Raw genomic sequence first — 21,647 nt, 5'->3', positions numbered from 1 at the left:
ATGGATTGATTAATGTGAAACTCCGAAACTACCTTAGGCAAAAAATTAGGGTGAGTGCGGAGTACCGCCCGGTCCTGCAGGAGTTTAGTGTAAGGCGGATAGGTAACTAGGGCCTGTAACTCACTAACCCTGCGAGCTGAAGTGGTAGCCAAAAGAAAAATCACTTTCCATGAGAGATATTTTAGGTCACAGGAGTGAAGAGGTTCGAAGGGTGGTTTTATGAGCTGCCAGAGAACTAGATTAAGGTCCTAAGAAGGGGCCGGAGGACATAAAGGTGGCTTGATATGGAGCAAACCTTTCAGAAAACGTCCTGGAGTATGGGAAACCACACTTGGCGTGGCCAGTGAGGTGCTATCAGGATCATGGTTCCCTTGTCCTGACGGAGCTTCACGAGAGTCTTTGAGAAAAGAGGAAGTGGAAAGAATGCATAAAGCAGACTGGCTGCCCACGAGAGGGAGAATGCATCTCTGGGCTGAGAGCGCTCGCTGCGAATGAGGGAGCAGTAATTGTCCACCTTGCGGTTCTGAGGGGACACAAAGAGGTCTATTTGGGGACGACCCCATTGCTGGAAGATGGAGTTAGTCACCGAGGGATTGAGAGACCACTCGTGCGGTTGGAAGACATGACTCAGTTTGTCTGCCAAGACATTGTGTACTGCCTGCAAGTAGGTGGCCCTGAGGCACATCGAGTTGGAGAGCGCTTCCGCCCAAATATGTGCAGCTTCCTGACACAGAAGGAAGGAGCCTGTGCCTTACTGCTTGTTGATGTACCACATGGCCACCTGGTTGTCCGTCTGAATCAGGATGATGTGACTTGATAGACAATCCTGAAAAGCTCTGAGAGCATATCACATCGCTCTAAGCTCCAGGAAATTTATCTGGTGTTTGGCTTCCTCTGGAGATCAAAATCCTTGAGACTGCAGATCATTCACATGAGCTCCCCAGCCGAGGTTGGAAGCGTCGGTGGTGAGAATGAGTTGAGGATCGGGCAGGTGAAAAGGCAGTCCCTGGAGGAGATTGTTCTGATCTTTCCACCAGGTGAGAGACAGACGGAGTGCGACGGTGATGTGGACAATGATTGAAAGAGGCTGAGTTGCTTGAATCCATTGTGACCTCAGAGCCCAATGCATGACTCTCATGGCCAGGCGGGCCCATTGGTGTGACATGGACTGAGGACGCCATGTGTCCGAGAAGGACAAGGAATTGTCGAGCTGTTGCTGTATACTGAGACTGCAACTGGTGAGCGAGAGATACGAGGGTTTGCACTCGTTGTTGAGGTAGAAAGGCTTTCGCCTGTAAGGTGTCCAAGTCTGCCCCAATGAACGACAAGGTTTGAGATTGGACTAAATAGGATTTCTCGTAATTGATGAGAAATCCTAGAGAAATTAGAGTGTGTAGGGTCAAATCCAGGGACGATCGAGCGGCTTGCTGGGTTGGGGCCCTGATTAACCAGTCGTCTAGATAGGGGTAGACGTGAACACCTTCTTTCTTGAGAAAGGCTGCGACAACCACGAGACTTTTGGTAAAGACTCGTGGTGCAGATGCTAGGCAGAATGGAAGCACTCAGTACTGATAGTGCTTCGGACCTACTAAGAACCTGAGATACTTGCGATGAGCTGGAGCTAACGCAATGTGGGTGTACGCGTCCTGGAGGTCCAGAGAGCAGAGCCAGTCTCCTCTTTGTAGGAGAGGTAGAAGCGAGCCCAGGGTTACCATCTTGAACTTTTCCCGCTGGAGGTACTTGTTGAGGGCACGTAGGTCCAGAATTGGACGAAGCCCCCCAGATGTTTTCGGGATCAAAAAGTACCAAGAATAGAACCCTAGGCCTTGTTGTGAAAGAGGGACGGGTTCTATTGCTCTTAACTGGAGAAGGGAAACCTCATGCTCCAGAGAGACAGAGTGGTTGGTTACTCTCCACGCTTGTAGAGGTGGTGAATCCGGTGGAAGAGCAAGAAAGTTCAGGTGGTAACCCTGAGCAATGATTGTTAGCACCCATTGGTCGGTTGTGATTGATTGCCACATGCAGTGAAAGTGGCAGTCGACCTCCCACTGGTATGGCTGGCAGAGGGATCTGGCTGCTGCTCTCCAAGGGAACGTCAAAAACCTGAAGCAGGCCCCGGCTGGGGAGCTGCTTGTGGCTTTTGCTTCTGGGGTTGGCGGGGCTGAGATTTCTGATAAGGCCTCGTAACTCAGGACCTTGTTGGTGGAGGATAGTACTTCCTTGGGCGGAAGAATGACTTCTTAGAGTCCTTCCTGAAGGGCTGTCTAAAAGGGAAGTCACAAGGTATCGATGAGAGCTGTTTGAGGGTCTAATGATGGTCCTTTAATTCAGCCACTATTTGCTGAATCTGTTCACCGAACAGATTATCTCCTATACAGGGCAGGTCAGAGAGCCTGTCTTGCACTTCTGGGTGAAGGTCAGAAGACTTGAGCCAGGCCTAGCGTCTTGCCGAAATGGCAGTTGCAAACACTCTAGTGGAGGTGTCGAAGATATCGTAAGCTGTTCTTATCTCATGCTTTCTTCCTGCCTCAAACCCCTTGTTGACAAGGTTTGAAGATGTTCTTGAAATTGGTCAGGCAGGATTTCAGAGAAGTCCTGCATTTGCTTGAAAATGACCCTGTTGTATTGGGTCATATACAGCTGGTAAGAAGCAATCCTGGAGATAAGCATGGCACCTTGGAACCCTCGACGATCAATATTGTCGAGGAACTTGTGTTTTTTGATAGGAGGGGTAGAAGAGTGTGGTTTCATCCTTTTTGCTTTCTTTTGAGCAGATTCCACCACAACTGAGTGGTGGTCAAGCTGAGATTTTTGAAAGCCAGGGGCTGACTGTATTAGATAAGTAGTGTCAGCCTTTCTGTGTACTGGGGCAATGGATCCAGGGTTTTCCCAGTTCTTTTTGAGGTGGTCAAGAGCAACCTGATAAATGGGAATAGAAGTGATCTCCTTAGGGGCATCCAGGAATTGGAGAAGGTCCATCATCTGGTGCCTATCATCTTGCTCCGTCTGAAGCTGGAAAGGGACCAATTCTGACATTTCCTTCACAAAGTTAATGAAAGAAAGGTCCTCTGGAGGAGTACGCTTTCTACTTTCAGTAGGAGAGGGAGGTGAAGGTAAGTCATCGTTTCTGTGGAAGTATCATCACCCCAGGTGTCATAAGGATCAGTAGGCTGACCTGTAGGACGAGAAGGGGGTTGGATCCCCGAAGGGCCCGGCTGAGGCTCCGAGAAAATCTAAGGAATCACCGGGGGCACCGTGAACACCCTGGGGGGCATTGGTGCCGGCATCGAAGGCATCGATGGCGCCGATGTGCGTATCGCTCCCAATGAATGAATTGGTGGCTGAGGAAATACCCCCGAAGGAGGGATGCGAAACGGTGTTTCTCCTCCCGATGAGGCTGTCATCAGGGAGCGCACCGGGGCCATCGGAGACCCGGGAATCACCGGTGGAAGGGCAGTCATGAGCGCCTCCATCCAGGATAGCAGCGGTGCCAGCGCTGCTGGAATCGGGTCGGTGACCGGTTACACTTTTGATGCCGGTGCCGGAGAGACCTGGAGTCGTTCCATCGCCTTGTCGATGGCCTCCTGGACCAGCTGGTCCAGTTCTTCCTGGAGACCTGGGCCAATCAGCTCTGGCTCCGTGACGGAAGAGGGAGGCTGAGGCACAGTTGGAGGGACCACCTTTACAGGTGGAATCGAGACTCCCAAACCCCGATCGGGTGAGGGGGGCCTCGATGTCATGGTCGCAGGAGTGGTCGGTGCCGTTCCTGGACGGGGCTTCTTTGATGGTGGCTCGGACGGTGGCGAGGTCTATGATTTCACTCCCTCGACGGTACGAGACTTATGATGCCGATGGCGATGTTTCTCCCTTCGATCCCCTCGTTCTTGAGGGGGAGAAACGGGAGTCGATGGCCGTGAAGCCATCGATGGCAGGCGGTCACCGGACTGTTGTCGATGCTGGTGCAACTTAGACGGTTCCGATGATGTTGATGCGATGGACGGCGTCGGGGTGTGAGCACGGAAAAGGAGTCCCATCTTCTCCATTCTGGCTTTGCGACCTTTTGATGTCATGAGGGCACATTTGGTGCAAGTCAGGACATCATGCTCACGGCCTAAACACATTACACAGACTCTATGAGGGTCTGTGATAGACATGGTGCGAGTACAGTCCGGGGAACGACGAAAACCCAACGCCATAGCCATAGAAAAAAATCGAGCCGCGGTACGGTCGACGGCCAGTAGGTTGCGAGGGCCAAACTCAACGGTAATCGACGAAAAACGGTGAAAAAACGTACCGGAGTACCGCGGCCTGAGAAAAGTTAGAGGGACCTCTGTGGGGCAAAATAATTTTAAATAAGTCCGTGAGGAAAATTCCTGTCAGGAATGTGTTCAGAGCTCCTAAACTGCGAGGATACTGCTGCGCAGTAAAAAGAAGACTGAAGGGGGACCCCTGCTGGCTGCAGGGTTAGTGCCATGCTGGGCATGCCCAGTAGGGGCCAGTCAAAGTTCTGGAAACTTTGACAGAAGTTTTCCGTGATTGGGCTCCATCCTGATGATGTCACCCATATGTGAGGACTATCATCCTGCTTGTCCTGTGAGAATAGATGATTTTGAATGCAGGCAGACAACATTGCATTTTGATATATGCGTCTGCCGAAGTGATCGAGAGTCTTATTGTCGCTGCCCAGTGGAGCAGAGGCATGCGATTTTGCGATTTTGATCGTTTAGATCTTTGAAGTGCAGACTCAACGAGGGATGCATGTGATAGCTGTGGAAAGGAATACGGTGGATTGTTACGCATTCTGAATTTTTAATCCGTTTTCCTTGACACCACCGGCAAAGAGTGTGGATTTTCCTAGGATTTCTGCAATACACTATGCAAAACATTTTGTGGGGGAAGAGATGTAGGTTCTCCCGGGGTGTCAAAAATTTTTAGAAGACCAAGTGTCTCTTCTCTCTCTGGGGTCTGGCAGTTTTGGTACATCCAGATGTAGTATAGAAGCCATTTTATCAAAAATTTAGGTTAAGAGAGATCCTCCAGAGGAGAATAGGGTTCAAGTGGTTGCTCCAGCAGGTCCGAAGGATAATCTATCAAGGAGGTAGGAGAAGTTGGGGAGGACGTGGTGTCTCCCTGTGTGGGGTCAGTGTGAGCTGGAGATTTGGTGACCAGGGATGCTGGATGGGTAAATGGTTCAATAGACTAGTCCCCTGATAACTGTCTCCTATTGGGGCTCGGCGGGTTCTCCACTGGTAATGCAAAGGAGGATTGTAGGGACTCAAAAAAGCCCATGAGCGATTGAGACAACTCAAAAAATGCCTGTCTAGCTTGTGGCGGCATTTGAGATTATGTGACCCATGTGTGTGATTCCATTGAGGTTGTTTCTTTAGAGAAATAATCTCCCAACACTGGCTTCTAGAGGAAAACAAAATGAATATCCCGAAAGATACCTTGGATCAGTTACCCAGGATTTCAGAGCATATGAAATCTACTGTAAAAAAAATATATATATATATAAAAAGAAAAAGGACTCATCTGTGAATAATTAGGCTCTCTCACAGTACAAAGCTGGCACAGGCTGAATCAGGTCTCTACTGATCAGAGAGAAATTTATGGCCATTTTCCTGCAGTATAAAAGGTAAAGCCTGAAAACTAGTATAACACAGATGTAAGCACTTGCTACTAGCAAAGACCATGAGTTACAAACAATGATACTTTTCTTCTCTCAGCCAGTGAAAGTAGTGCTGGCGAGGATGACTGGGTACAGATACTCCTAGTCATAAAATATCGTATACTGTTTTCATCAAGTGATTGACTGTTTTAAGGCCCATAGCTTATAAGCAGAAAGTTTAGGGTTTATTTCTGCATTTGTTAGACTGCATCATAGTCCAAGATTAGAAAATGATTATGCCTTTCACCAAGCAACATGAGATCAATGATGATGTCACAGAATATAGGATTAACTAATCTCCTAACTTGTTACCATTTATGGAAACTTAAATTGATTACATATATTTTTGCACACAAAGTAAAGAATTGAGAACTTTGTCTCTTTGATTTTGCTATTTTGCCTTTTGCAATAGCTGACAAGTTCCTAATATTAAAGAAAACCATTTTTTCTAAAACAGTTTCTTTTGTGATTTCTGAGTGAAAGAGACCGTGCAGACAGGTTCACAGATCCATGGATTTACAAATCTGCATTCTAAAGTTTAATATTTCAACTTACTTGAGACATAAATCCTTATGACATAGGAAGGTAAATTCTGACGTCCTTGGTTTAATCCTAAATCAAAGTATTCTTATTCCTATTATTGCAATAACTTAAATAAATTATTAGACTATGCAAAAATACTGCATTTAAAACCATATGTTTAATTCTTCATATGGAAGATTGTGTTATGTAATTGATGAGTCACTAATACTAATTAATAAACTGTTTGCAACATTTTGTAATGCCTTGATTAATTACAGAGATCTAGTATATACTAGTATCAAGATACTGTACTTCTCAAAATGTTCCCATAAAGGATCCATAACTATCAATGCTTAGAGAGAATTTAAGCTATAATATTTTTATTCACCTGAGGTAGCGTCAGGTATTTGTTTTGGATCACTATGTTTAAGATGATGAAATGAAACTTTGCATACAGCATACATTAAGTTATTAGTAACAGTCCATTTTTAAACAAGAACGAATATATTAATAATATAAAGTAGCTAACATTAGATATAAGAAATTCTAAAATAAGCTACCATGCTATCTTCATGTCATCAGTGAACCTTTCACATTTGATGTTCTATTGAAATGTTTTTCACCAGGCCTAAGGCATAGCAACAGTCCTTTGAGTTTTATGCATTCTCTGCCCTTATGACCCAGAAATTAACATTAACATATAGTAGCATTTATATCAAAATTATACATATATATAATCTAACCTGTACACGTTCCTTATGCTTCTTATTGCTTGCAGCAGAATCTTAGGATGCTCTCAACAACAGTTTGTGAGGAAAACTAGATGCGAAAGGTTTTGAAACAATAACATTCTTTTGACTTTAATGTTACTTCCTCTGAAATATAAGCTTGTTCCTTTAACTACTTGCTTTATTGTTTGCTCGAGGCGGAAACTGGGATCCCTAAATTTAAATCAGAGAGGATTCAATGTGAAAAGCAGGAAAATGGTAATGTTTACCTCAGTCTTCGCTTTGCAAGGCTTTTGGAACATATTCTTTCCATACTGCTCTGCAGGTTTAGCAGGGCTGTTATTGCTTGCTTCAAACATTCTTTGTCCTCTTCAACCTCACTCTTCTCTTCTAATTGCTGTCAATATTTTAAACCAAATCATTCCAAAAATGTTTGATAGCAAGAAGCAATACAACTACATCATTACAACAATTATCTTTAAAAAAAACAATCACATTAATCCATTTATAAAATATGCAGCTGTAATTATTACATGCAAAATTCAAAATATGACACGTGCATAAAAGGAAAAAGCAGAAATGCCTTAAGAGAAGTGTTGCAATGAATTGCATGTGTTAAAACTAATATTCCAAGATTTATTTTTTAAATGAGAGAACAGTTATAACTCATTGAGTTTAGCATGTATAGTATTCTCTCATTATACACTACATTATGCTAAAATTTATAAATTAGAGCAGAAAACACTGATTGGTTTGACCATGACCAACTTAATTCTTCAATGAGCAAAAGTACTCTACTGAAATCGTATCAATATGAGAGTTTTATGATTTCAAAAATACCAAAAATGAATTCATTCTCTACCTAGCCACCATAAGCAACTCTCCTTACATTAGTATTCTCTCAAATCTGAAGATGTAATTTATGTGGATAACCTCTATGCACATGCTAATAGCAATCAACCTGTAATTGTGAATCACTTTTCTTGCAGACCTACATTTTCATAGTTTGAAAACAGATAAGCCTGGAAATTTATGAAACCTATGAATTTGATAAGGGAATCAAAGTTTTGAAAATAAAAATTAAAGATCACATTACTTCCTCCTATTTTCAAATAGAAATTTATACTGAGAGATACATAATAGTTTGTCATAATACAAATTATATAATATGTTTGTGTTGTGTCAGCTCTATTGCCCACAAACATACTATAGATTTCTAGCAATTAATATTCACTCTAAAAGAGCAGTTACCTGCCTACAATAAAATGAAAAAAAAAAATTCAAAGAACCTTTTAAAATCATATTTCTTTAAATGCTGAAAAATATTACATAGTACTAGAACTTTAACAAAGACAGCAGAGTGGAAAATTCAAGGGCTGCAATGTCTCTAAATGTTAAATGCTGCAAAATAATTTTCAAATATTTAATACAAAAGCACATTTCTACTCTTCCAGTGCTAAATCTATATATAAAACAGTTAAGAAGTAAATCATTTTTACCTTTACCGTTTTAGGTACACATCAAAAGTAGTAAAGTAGAAGAACTTAAGTTGCAGCTAATTCATCTTTTGGAACACAGCACTAAAACAGTGAAGCACAGAGATTGTCTTTGTTCACTCTGTTTTTACTATCTCATTTAACTTCAACATGGTAATGCTTCAGGCCAGCAATCATCAAAAGCCTATCTGTTGTTGCTAAGGTAACAGGCTGGTGCTGGCTTATACGTAAATGAGACCCCACAAGGATGTAAGTGCAACCTCTTGTTATCAAAATGACATTCAATAGCAGCAACTTTGATGAAGGCCTGTTTAAAAACAATACAATTAACTGGTAAATAGAAAATTTCCCTATCACACAGACATTTATAGTTCAAGTTTTTACAAAAAGCAGACAGAAAACACACTTTGTAGAGTAATTATCCAAAGATTTACATGAATAATTATGCTCTACAGAATATCAAAGTAAACACATTTTGGTAGCCAAAGATTACTTTACAGCTTAGAAACTAATCTCCTGGTCAGATTTACGAGGCAGAGGAGCAGTATGCTGCTTTACTAAATAAGCAGGATTCTAGTTCCTCTGAAGAAATAAAGCAGATTTGCTTACCTCTAACAGGTGTTCTCCAATACAGCAGGATGTTAGTCCTCACACATAGGTGACATCATCGGATGGAGCCCGGCACGGAAAACTTTTGCCAAAGTTTCTAGAAATTTTGATAGGCACATTGAGCATGCCCAGCATGCCACCAACCATGTATCCACACGAGGTCCCTCTTCAGTCTTATAACAGAGTTCGCAAAAAATTAAAACAAATTGAAAGAAATCCAACTCTGCAGGGCGGCAGGCGGGTTTTCTGAGGACTAACATCTTGCTGTCCTTGCAAAACACCTGTTACAGCTAAGCAACTCTACTTTCTCCAAGGACAAGCAGGATGGTAATTCTCACACATGGGTGATTAAGTAGCTCCAGGCCTCTACAAACAAGAGCAGAAAAGATCAAGTGCCAATGTGCACAACAACTGGAGCTGCAGAAACCAGAGGAGCAGGCCTGCACTCAAGGATAGGGTCCACGGAGGAGAATTGGGTTTTCATGGCTGGAAGAGGTTACAGAGGACGTACTGTCCGAAATGACTGTCCTGCCGGCAATCTTTGTCCAGGCAGTAACGTGAGGAGAAAGTGTGAAGGGAACTCCAGGTCGCCGCCATCCAGATTTCATTGATAGGAACAACACACAAGTAAGCCACTGGGACTGACATGGCTAGGACAGAATGAGCCTTGATGTGACCATCAAGTTTTAAACCCGTCTGCGCATAGCAGAAGGAGATGCAATTTATTTATTTAACATTTTTCTATACCGAACTTCATGACAAGATTCATATCAGACCGGTTTACATGGAACTTAGGGACTAACTAAACATAACTATATAACAGGAAGGCCGAAAAGCAAGTTTTCTTACCGTAAACGGTGTTTCCGTAGATAGCAGGATGAATTAGCCATGCTGTCATGGGAACTGTCCATCAGGGCCCGGGAGGCGGAGCTTAAGTAGCAGAGAGTTGATTTTAGTTCCCTCTGCGGCTGCGCTTATGTTCCCGCGCAGGAAGTAGCAGATTCTCCTCAGTCTGTAATTAAGCTTGAAGTTACGGAATTACCTCCGACTAACAGGGAGGTGGGAGGGTCAGCATGGCTAATTCATCCTGCTATCTACAGAAACACCGTTTACGGTAAGCAAACTTGCTTTTTCCCGTCGATAGCAGGGCTGAATTAGCCATGCTGTCACGGGAGTCCCAAGCAGTCCGGCACGCGTGTAGAGAGGCGTGCATATTATTCATTGTGGTAGTCGGGTGATGTGGTGTGCATAGTACGTAAAATGGCTTGTCCCAATGCCGCATCTTTAGCTGATTGCTGATCTATGCAATAATGGGATGTGAAGGTGTGAACTGAAGACCACGTGAGTGCTTTGCATATATCCACTGGTGAGACGTGCTGTAGATTTGCAAGAGATGTAGCCATTGCACGTACTTGATGAGTGCATGGACGTGTTAGTAGCGGAAGATTCGCTTTGTTGTAACAAAACTGAATGCACTGAGCAATCCAACTGGATATAGTTCTTTTTGCTACCGGTTTTCCCGGTGCTTTTGGATCGAACGAAACAAATAGCTGAGATGTTCTGTTAAGTGTGAGAGTTCTCTGTTGGTAAATCTGTAAAGCACGCTTACAGTCCAGTGAATGAAGCAATCTCTCTCTGTCATTAGCGTGTGGTTGTGGAAAGAAGACTGGTAACTCAATGGATTGGTTGAGATGGAATGACGAGACTACTTTAGGTAGGAAAGTTGGATGAGTGCGCAAGAGGACTTTATGTGGATAAAATTGTAGATACGGTGCATAATGAACCAGTGCTTGAGGTTCACTCACTCTTCTTGCTGAGGTGATAGCCACTAGGAATACCACCTTCAATGTTAAGTATTTGAGGTGTACAGAGTCCATAGGTTCGAATGGAGCAAGCATGAGATGTTCTAGGATCATGTTACGGTCCCAGGGGACCGGTGGCTTTTGGACTGGTGGTCGCAAATGGATTAGTCCCCTAAAGAACCTGGAGAATAGGGGATGTTCCGCAACGGAGTGATTATTCACCAGTCTGTGGTATGCCGCAATCGCACTCAAGTGAACACGAATGGATGATGTTGCCAAGCCTGTTAGAAATAACGAATGTAGGTAATCTAGGAGTTGTGCTGGTGCACTGTCCACTGGTTGAATCCCTTGTGTAGTGCACCAGTCGGTATATCGTCTCCATTTAAATGAATAATTTCGTCTAGTAGACGGTTTTCTGGAAGCGAGGAGCACTTCCTGGGCTGCTCTCGAAATCCCTTGAGTTGTCAGCAATATCCTTTCAATCTCCATGTAGTCAGGTGAAGGGAGGAGTGGAGAGGATGTATTAATGATCCGTCGTTCTGACTGAGTAGGTCCAATCTGTTCGGCAAGGGAATTGGGTTGTCGATGGAGAGACGTAGCAGAAAGATGTACCAGGTCTGCCTCGGCCAGGCTGGGGTGATGAGGATTATGTCGCTCTTCTCCCTGATGCACTTTTGTATCGTCCTGGCAATCAAAGGAATTGGAGGAAACGCATAAAGTAAATGTGTTGTCCATTGTAGAAGAAAAGCATCTTGAGCAAGGCGGGAGTTGCTTGGTCTCACCGAGCAGAATTTCGGCAGGTGTGTGTTTTGTTCCGTGGCAAACAAATCTATCAGTGGCGTTCCCCAATGATCGAATAGTTGTTGGGTCACCTCTTTGTGAAGAGACCATTCGTGTAGCTGAAAGATTCGACTTAATCTGTCGGCTCTGGTGTTTACTATTCCTGGAAGGTATGTCGCTTGCAGGTGTATTGCGTGTTTGTTGGTGTGTTGAAAGATCTGCAGTGTCTCATTGCAGAGAAGCCATGATCCCGACCCGCCCTGTTTGTTGATAGAGAACATGGCTACTTGATTGTCCGTGTATATCATTAGTCTCCGTCCTTTGAAATGTGGCTGAAAGGTTTGGAGGGCATAACGGATCGCTTTGAGTTCCAAGAGATTGATGTGTAAGGTCTTTTCCTTCGTTGTCCATAACCCTTGGGTCTCTAAATTGTCCAGATGAGCTCCCCATCCCGATGGAGATGCATCTGTTGTGAGGACTGCATTGTGTGGTAGGGGGCTGAATAAGGCTCCCTTGTCCAATGCAAAGTCCTTGAGCCACCAATTGATGTCTTTGATCATGGGTGCCGTTAAGGTGACTCGAGTTCGTAGGGGTTGTGTATGTTGTCGCCATTGCCGTTTCAGGTCCCACTGTAGACGGCGCATGTGTAGTTTGGCATTTGGTACTGTGAAATTTGCTGCTGCCATGTGACCTAAAACTATCAACACCTGGCGAGCAGTTAGATTCCCAGAGTGTAAAAGTGAGTGAAGTAGTGTACGAAGCATCTTTTTCCTGTCGTCCGGCAGATATGCTCTGTATCGTATCGAGTCCAGACGAGCACCTATGAACTGCAGTACTTGCGTCGGCTGTAAGTTGGATTTTGGATAATTGATAAGGAGCCCCAGAGACTGGAGGCAATTGATGGTCAAGTTGAGGTGCGAGTGTAGTATATTGGGATCCGATGCTGTTAGCAACCAGTCGTCCAGGTACGGAAAAATGGTTAGACCTTGTTGACGAAGATGGGCCACCACCACTATCATGCATTTTGTGAATACTCTGGGGGCTGATGAGAGGCCAAAAGGGAAGAACCTTGTATTGGTAATGGCAATTGTGATATTGAAAACAGAGGTATTGCCAAGATGACGGATGGATCGGAATGTGGGTATAAGCATCTTTCAGATCTATCAAGCACATCCAGTCCCTGGGTTGTAATAGCGGGAGAATGGATTTCAGCGAGACCATCTTGAATTTTTCCTTCACTATGTATTTGTTGAGGTCTCTGAGGTCCAAAATTGGTCGTTGACCTCCCGATTTCTTTGGAATGAGGAAATAGGGGAAGTAGAAACCCTGATTGTAGTCCTTCCGACGGAGAGGTTGTATCGCTCCTTGTCGAAGTAGAAGGGTGATTTCCTGCAATAGTTGAGGTTGCAGGGTGTTGGGTTTCTGCCGTGAATAATGTGGAAGGAAGGGTGGGTGGGTGAAGAGTATGCGATAACCTGTTTGAACAATGTCTAATACCCATTGATCCGTTGTTATTTTCTTCCATTCTGGCCAGCGGGCTGTGATCCTGCCCGGCGGATTGTCTGTGATCAGTGGTGGTGGCCTGGTTCTTAAAAAGAAGATGTGGTCTTCACCGCTGTTGCCGCTTGTTGTTGTTGAGGTTGTTGAGTCCTTTGACCTCTGGGTTTACCTCTCCGCTGTTGGTTGGAAGGAGGTTGTGTTTGATGTCGTTGAAAGTTGGGATACGACTGTTGTCTGAAAGGTTGGTAGGTCCAGTAAGGACGTCTATAAGACTGTCGATGATTTAGTGTGTAAAACCTTTTTGAGGAGGATGGTGCAGTTAAAGATTGTACCGCAAGCGCTTGGTCTTTTAATTTACTAACGGTGTCTTGGAAACGATCTCCGAAGAGATTATCTCCCAAACAGGGAAGGTTAGCCAACTTCTCATGTAGATCCTCACGGATTGCGCTTGCCTTCAACCATGCCAGTCGTCTTGCGGCGATTGCCGTAGTGGATGCTCTAGAGGATGTTTCGAAACTCTCATATACGGCTCGTAGAAGATGTCGAGAGCACTCTTCCATATCCAAAATGGGTGCTGGAATAGTGTCCCCCAATGCGGTAAACATACCTTTTGTTGCCTGCAGACATTCGTACATGTATTGTACCATGTAGAATTGGTGATGTTGAATCCGTGCATTCAGCATTGCATTGTGGTAGACTCGTCTAGCAAAATCATCCAGACATTTGTTATTCTTGCCTGGGGGATTGGAAGCGTGAGTCTTTGATCGTTTTGATTTTTGCAGTGCTGATTCAACTACTATGGATTCGTGAGGCAGCTGTGGTGTTGAATATGTGGAAGGTTTTCGTAGTTTGAATTTTAGGTCTGTTTTTCTAGACACTGCTGGGAGAGTAAATGGGGTCTCCCAAGATTTTTGTAGGACCCCATGCAACATGTTATGAGGGGGTAATGATGTTGGTTCTCCCGGCGTGTCAAATATTTTAAGGAGTCCTAAGGTTTCTGCTCTAGGCTCCGGTAATTTCTGGACTTCTACTTTTAAAATGGTACCCATTTTCTCTACGACCTTTGGGTAAGATAAGTCTTCTGGCAGTGAGTATGGTTCCGCCGGCTGTTCTGGAGGATCAGAAGGGTATCCTGTTGAGGATGAACGAGAAGACTGTGATGCAATAGATTCCGATAAGGAATAGTGGGAGGGAGTTGGGGAGGGTGGTGTTGTGTGTGGACGATCTAAATCTATCCTTGGTTTTTGCGGTTCTTTGGTGAACGTGTCCTCCTGTGGTAGGCTCTCCTCTGGAGGCAAAATGAAAGAGGATTTTAAGGTCTCGAAGAAGCCCGACAGTGAATGGGAAAGATCCCAGAAGGCTTTTTGTGTAGTGGGTGGCACAGTTCTACTGGTATGTGAAAAATCCTTAGTAGGTGTGTACTGCGGTGATGTAGGAGTGGGTATAAGCGAAGCGGAGCGTTTTGGCTCTGCCGTGATAATTTCCGCAGGTTGTGAGTCAGGTCCGGATGATCCTGACGATGAAATACGACGTGGTCTGACCGAGGATTGGACAGAGCCACTTGCAGATGGAGAAGATTTGGAACTGTCAAAACTTCTATGTAATGAACTATGGTGTCTATGACGCCTGGACAGTTTTTGCCTTTTTGCCTGACGAGAACTGTCTGTCATTGGATTCATGGCTTTGGGAGATGGATTCAGCTGTGTTTCGTGAAAGAGAGGAGTGGGAATCATGAGAATGTTCCCTGCGTCTCTTATGGCTTGTATGCCTCTCATTGTGTCCTCTTTTTCTGTTTGTGGAGTGCTGTTTAGGTTTCTCTATGGACCGTGGCCTGGTTTCCAGGGACGTCCTCTTCGGCGCCGATTCTGTGTGAGACGTTGTTGCTGCTGTGTCCTTACTTGTCGCTGTCGGCGCCGTTCCCTGTGCGCGTTCCTTGGGCGCTGCTCCCGGCGCGGTTTTCATGGGCGCCATTTCCTGCGCGCCTTTTTTCGGTGCCGTTTCCGGCGCACGTTTCTTGGGCGCCGCCTTCGACGCGTGTTCTTTTGGGGCCGCTCTCGGCGCAGACGGTCTCGGTCGCGCGTCCTGAGCCGAATCCGACGGTGAGATAGACTGCACCGATTCAGAAGACAGATTCCCGGTCAGGTTCTGGAGACCTGTGGCGGCGTCGCTTGAGGGAATCTCTAGTAGTGGACCTACCTCCAAGCTCCCTCGATTGAGTGTAGGAGGAAGATCTTCTTTTTTGTAACGGAGTCCTCGTTTCCTGTCCCGGGGAAGAATGAGTTGTCGACAGCCTGTTTGTGAGGGATAGCTCCCACATGCGGTAGGCCCTATGTCGTCTTGCTCGAGGAGACATCCGAGCACAAAATTTGCAATTGTCTTGATTATGCCGCTGTCCCAAGCAGCGGTAGCAGCGGTCATGCCCGGTGACGGACATGACTCTCCCGCAGGGACAGGGCTTAAATCCTGATGGTTTTCTGGACATTTTTTTTTTTTTTACTCTGTGGAGGAGAATCAAGCTCCGCGTGCGTTCCCGCGCGCGGAAAAAGACAGACTGAGGAGAATGCTACTTCCTGCGCGGGAACATATGCGCAGCCGCAGAGGGAACTAAAATCAACTCTCTGCTACTTAAGCTCCGCCTCCCGGGCCCTGATGGACAGTTCCCATGACAGCATGGCTAATTCAAGCCCTGCTATCGAAGGGAAAGCACAGTTACATATAACAGGGAGATAGAACTTGGGGGCTAGAGTAGCCAGGAAATAAAAGGACAGTAACGAACTACAAGTTGAGGAAATATATCTATACTGTGGCTGCTAGCCAGTGGGATAGTGGGATGGCAATCTGCTAGCCAGTGGGATAGTGTCTGTTTGAAAACTGCGACTCCTAATCTGTTCTTCTCAAAGGAAACGAACAGTTGAGAAGAGATGCGGTGAGGCACTGTCCATTCCAAATAGAATGCAAACGCCCTCTTGCAATCTAGGGTGCACAGAGCATGAGTGTGAGGCCATGGGAAAAACAACGGCAGCACAATGGACTGGTTGAGATGGAACTCTAAAAACACCTTGGGCAGGAACGTGGGGTGTTGTCCGTAGGACCACCCTGTTGTGGCAAAACCATAGAAGACGGATATGATACCAGCGCTTGTAGCTCACCTACCATGCAAGTTGAAGTGACCGCAACCAAGAAGATCACCTTCCATGAATGTTATTTGAGATCACAAGAATGCAACAACTCAAACGGAGGTTTCATAATTGCAAAAGGACCATGTTGATATCCAGGAAATTGCCAGGGGGCGAGTGAGAAGCCCCCTGGCAATTTGAAGCAGAACCCTCATGAACCGACCAATGAGCGGATGGCAGGAAACTGGGAAACCAGCTGAACCCAGATGGTAAGCCCCTATGGTGCTGAGGTGAACCCTCACTGATGTGGTCTGCAGAACAGACTCAGAGAGTGACAACAGGTAGCCCAGAAGCACAGGAGGTGAGCAAGAGAAGGGATCCATACTGTGATTCTCGCACCAGGAATAAAACCATTTCCACTTCAGATTATAGGACTTTCTGGTGGAAGGTTTTCTGGACTCTAAAAGGACATGTGATACCCCCTCCGGTAAGTTGAAGGCCTCCACCATCACCCGATCAACATCCAAGCCATGATGGCCAGGGTCTGCACATTGATGAAACGGAGTCTGCCCTGGTACTGGGTGATTAGGTCTGGAGCCATTCCCAAACAGATTGAGGAGTGAACCGTTAGGTCCTGAAGGGGTGGGAACCAGATGTAACAGGATCAACGTGAGTGATCGAGGTCATGGAGCCTCGATCCTGCTGCAACTTCTGGAGTGTCTTGGATATGACCAGAAGGGGCAGGAAGGCCTACAGCAAGCCTGTTTCCCAGTCGATAGAGAAGGCATCCGCTATCCATCCTCTGCCCCTCCTGCCGAGGGAGCAAAACCGATGCACCTTCCTGTTTTCTACAGACGCAAACAGAGCTATGCCTGGGGACCCCCAGCAGCGGAAGATGCTATTCGCTACCTCCTGAATGAAAGACTATTCGTGGAGCCTGAATGTCCGACTCAAGATATCAGCCAGGAGGTTGTCCACTCCCAGAAGGTACACCGCCCGGAGAGTGATCCCATTCTTGATGGCCCATGTCCAGACCTGGACCGCCTCCTGGAAGAGGGGAAACTATCTGATTACTCCCTGCTTGTTCAGGTACCACATGGCCACCTGTCAGTCTGAACCAGAACTACCGTGTTCACGAGAAGCTCCTGGCATACCCGCAGGGCACAGCAGACCACTCATAACTCCAAAAGGTTGATCTGGAGCCCATCCTCCTGAAATGATCAAAGTCCTTGGGTTCGGTAACCCAGAACATTTTTATCTTTTTATTTAAAAGGGATTTATATCCCGCGCCCAACAAAGTTCGGGGCAGGTTACAAGTAAACATACATAATAATATCCAAGAGGTACGAACCAAGTAAAACAAAGTAGGAACAGATTAAAATTAAATAGACTAACATAAGGATAGAATAAATGAAAGTGAGAGGCAAGGAAAGTTCATAAAAGTTAGTTTTATCTACTAGTGTCACAAAGGTCTGCAAATGCCTGACTAAATATTGTTTTAAGGCTTTGTTTTAAGGCTTTTTTTTTTTTTTTTTTTTTTTTTTTTTTAAGTCTTTTCAGTTTAGTGTTCTTAGATGAAGCAGTATTGATTTGCAAAGGATCGGTCCTGCAATGGAGCATGCCCATTCACGAGTTGTGACTAATCTTGTCAGTTTTGGTTAGGGAATTTGTAGTAGGAATTGGTTCTTTGATCTTAAGTTTCTAGAAGGAGTGTATAAGTGAAGATTTGCTGATAACCAATCGTTGTTGTAAATAAGATTGTGTATGATGATTAATATTTATTTGTATTTTATCTGCCATTTAACCAGTAACCAATGCAACTTGAATAGAGTAGGGGAAATGTGTTCATAGATTTTGGTGTTTGATAGTTTGTAAGGGCTAAATGGTGGATAGAGGATGACCGCCATAGAGTGAATTACAGTAGTCAATGCCAGTTAATATTAATGATTGAAGAACTGTAAGGAAGTCAGAGGTGTTGAATAATGGCTTAATGTGTTTTAGCAAGTGGAGTTTATAAAAAGATGATTTTACTGTAGTTTTGATGTGGGACTGCATGTTTAAATTGAGAACCAGTATATGTTGTTTACATTTTATACTTTCTTTGGTTGCCCGTCTCTGGACTCCAATTGGGCGCTCTGACTCCTGGGAACCAGTGATTGGTTCCCTTGCAAACTGATCAACTCACCTGTAATTTGGCACCCAAACTCTGCCTTTAAATACCTGGCTGTATTGAGGGTAAATGCACTCCCTGCCATGTTGAGAATGCTTTGCACCAAGGTATGTAACTATTGATTTTTTGAGTTTTGTGTCGGCCTAAGCCCATTGTTCATGTCCTGATCCTTAATTGTTTTAACTTACAGATTTAATAAAATTTATGGTCCCTCCCGATGCAGCCACCGGCGAAACACGGGACCATGTCGGGGGACCTTTGAAAATATCTTCTGTGGAAACAATGCAGTGGAGTTGCCGCAATAAAATATAAAAATTATTCTTGCACAAAAGTGTTTGGAAATCTTTTTGATCGGGACTAAAAATTTCATTGATCTGCACTTTTTTGATTTGGATTATCTTGTAGTGCAGAATTTTGCTTCTGTTCTTTCTGAACCAGTATAATTCCAAGATTTCAAATATTTTCTTTTATAGCAATAGTGATATTTGAAAAAGAGAATTTTTTTAAGGATATCAAATTGAGGATGACCAAGAACCATGATTTCAGTTCTTGATAAGACAGAGTTTGTTATCGGATAGCCATGTATTGATGTGGATAGACACAATGATAGGTATTGAGCTGTGGATTTCCAGGTTAACTCGAGTGGGAAGGCAGAATTGAACATCATCTGCATGGAGTTGGAAAATCACTTCAAGGATCGAGAGGGGTTGACACACCGGGATGAGATAGATGTTGAAAAGGACTGCTGAAAGAGCAGAGCCTTGACTGATCCCAGTATTTAGTGGAAATTGTGAAAAGATACGATTTATATATATCTGCTTTGTCCTGTTGGAGAGGTATGATTTGAACCAGGAATGAACAATTCCTAAACTTCCGATGTTTGATAGTCTGAATAGTAGTATTCCATATTAAATGGTATAAAAGTCTGCAGATAAATTTAGAAAGACTGAAACGTATGACGTACCCTGGTCGAATCCACGATGAATGATATCTGTGCTGGATAGTAAAAGCATTTCAGTGCTGTGATATGGCCTAAAACCAAATTAATATTGATCATGTATGGAGTGGTTATCTAAATATTCAGTAAGTTGTTTTAGTATAATGGATTCCATGATTTTGGCAAGAAATGAGAGAAGAGAAGACTGGACGATAATCTTTAAAGACTGGAATGTTACCTATTGAACTCTTTGGAATGGGTGTAACTATTGCATTTTTTAATGTTTCTGGAAAAATGCCTGTGATTACAGAGGAATTAACGATATTGGCAATCGGTAAAGCAATATCATCTTTGATTAGTTTGAGAAGAACAGATGAGCATGTTGAAAGTGGATAAGTAGAAGGTTCATTTTTGAAATGTGCCCCACATCGTCTGAGAAGCATCAGTGGTGAGTGTGGCTTGGTGCTGAGCACTCCAAAAGAGGCAACCCCGCTCTAGCTTTGTGCGGATTGTTCACCACAGGAGGGATTGCCGCAAGTTTCGGTAACGATGATGAGGGCATGCATGTCCTGCAATGCCTGACACCACTAAAGGCGCAGCATCCATTGCATACAGCGCATGTGTAGCCGAGCAAACGGGGTGACATGCACCATTGCCAACATATGGCCAAGCAGCTGGAGAAACTAACGGGAAGAGAACTGCAAGCAGCTGGAGACATACTATACAAGAGCTGCTAGTCTCTGCCCTATCCTGAGGTAGGCAGGCCCTCTCCTAGACTGTGTCCAGACGCACCCCAATGAAGTCCAGGTGCATGGCCGGCAAAAGGTGGGACTTGGAATAATTGATCAAGAATCCCAGGGTCTCCAGAGTTTCGATCATGAAGTGCATGGCACTCTGAGTCCCTTGAAGGAAGTTGCCTTTGATGAGCCAATCGTTGAGGTAGGGAAATGCATGAATTCCCTGCCCTTGAAGATGGGCACCAACAACTGCCTGACACTTTGTGCAAACTCAGGGTGCAGACGCCAGGCCAAAGGGCAGACCTCAGTACTGAAAGTGGTGCCAGTCAACCAGGGATCTTAGGTATTGCCGATCTGCCTGAAAAATGGGGATATGGGTCTTGTAGATCAAGGGAGCAGAGCCAGTCCACTGCCCTGACCAGGGGATCAGGGTGCCCAGAGAGACCTTCTTGAACTGTGCTTTACCAAGAAGCAGTTAAAAGCTCTCAGGTCCAGTATGGGCCTGAGGCCTCTTGTTTTCTTGGGAATTCAGAAATACCTGGAGTAGAACACACTCTGCCCCATTGGCTGGTCAGAACAGGCTCGAAGCTGGAGCGGAGACTAGAGCCGAGAGCTCTATCCGAAGTATCTGGATGTCCCCTGCTGTCCTCCACTTGGGAGATGGGGGAAGGGGGAGAGGGTTGGAAGTCTCCAGAAATATAGCTGGTAACCCTGACGAATGACGGATAGGACCCAGAGGTCTGATGTGATCGAGAACCATCCATCTACAAAACGTTGGAGACTACCAACTGGAAGGCCATGGTCCCACATGGAAAGGTGGCAAATACTCCCTCACCGTCAGTCTAAATCCCGTGGCAAGGTTCTGTGGCGGAGCCGTGTGCGCTCTAGGCGGCCTAGGCTGCCTCTGTCTGCCCTTAGGCACAGGTCTCTGAGCCCTGGACATCTGTGCTGGTGGTTAATATTTACGAAGCAGATAGAACATCCCAACAGTGAGGTTCCACTAATAAGAAAGTAGTCCAAGGGCCTGTAACTGAAAACTCACCTGAGCTAAAAAAAAATATTAAATTTATCCCTATCAATTAAAAAGCATAATGAAAATACAAACAAAAAACACACTTTGAAATGTTTGTATGCCAATACCAGAAGTCTAAGAAGTAAGATGGAAGAATTAGAATGTATAGCAGTGAATGATGACAGACTTAATTGGCATCTCAGAGACATGGTGGAAGGAGAATAACCAATGGGACAGTGCTATACCGGGGTACAAATTATATCTCAATCACAGAGAGGAGTATCTGGCAGGCAGGGTGGCGTTTTATGTACAGGATGGCATACAGTCCAACAGGATAAAGATCCTGCATGAGACTACATGCACAATCGAATCTTTATGGGAAGAAATCCATTATGTTTTGGGGAAGAATATAGTAATGAGTATATTACCGTCCACCTGGTCAAGATGGTGAGACGGACAGTGAAATGCTAGGAGAAATTAGGGAAGCTAACCAAATTGGTAGTGCAGTCATAATAGATTTCAATTACCACAATATTGACTGGGTAAATGTATCATTGGGACATGCTAGAG

The 21,647-nt window shown here is 44.7% G+C and overlaps 1 protein-coding gene across 4 annotated transcripts in view; it reads right to left on the bottom strand.

Annotated features, from left to right (window-relative positions):
* Window positions 1-21,647, bottom strand: part of SOS1 (SOS Ras/Rac guanine nucleotide exchange factor 1) — a 1,044,495-nt gene that overhangs the window by 477,745 nt on the left and 545,103 nt on the right. For all 4 annotated transcript variants that reach the window (XM_029594364.1, XM_029594368.1, XM_029594365.1 and 1 more), the window contains one exon: window positions 7,188-7,315. In XM_029594364.1, the coding sequence (XP_029450224.1) occupies window positions 7,188-7,315 (128 nt within the window). The remainder of the gene's footprint in view (window positions 1-7,187; window positions 7,316-21,647) is intronic.

The sequence above is a fragment of the Rhinatrema bivittatum genome, chromosome 3 (assembly GCF_901001135.1).
Source record: "Rhinatrema bivittatum chromosome 3, aRhiBiv1.1, whole genome shotgun sequence".
Taxonomy (NCBI): Eukaryota; Metazoa; Chordata; class Amphibia; order Gymnophiona; family Rhinatrematidae; genus Rhinatrema; species Rhinatrema bivittatum.
The sequence above is the reverse complement of the archived record's forward strand: the minus strand, read 5'-3'. Positions and strand labels throughout refer to the sequence as shown.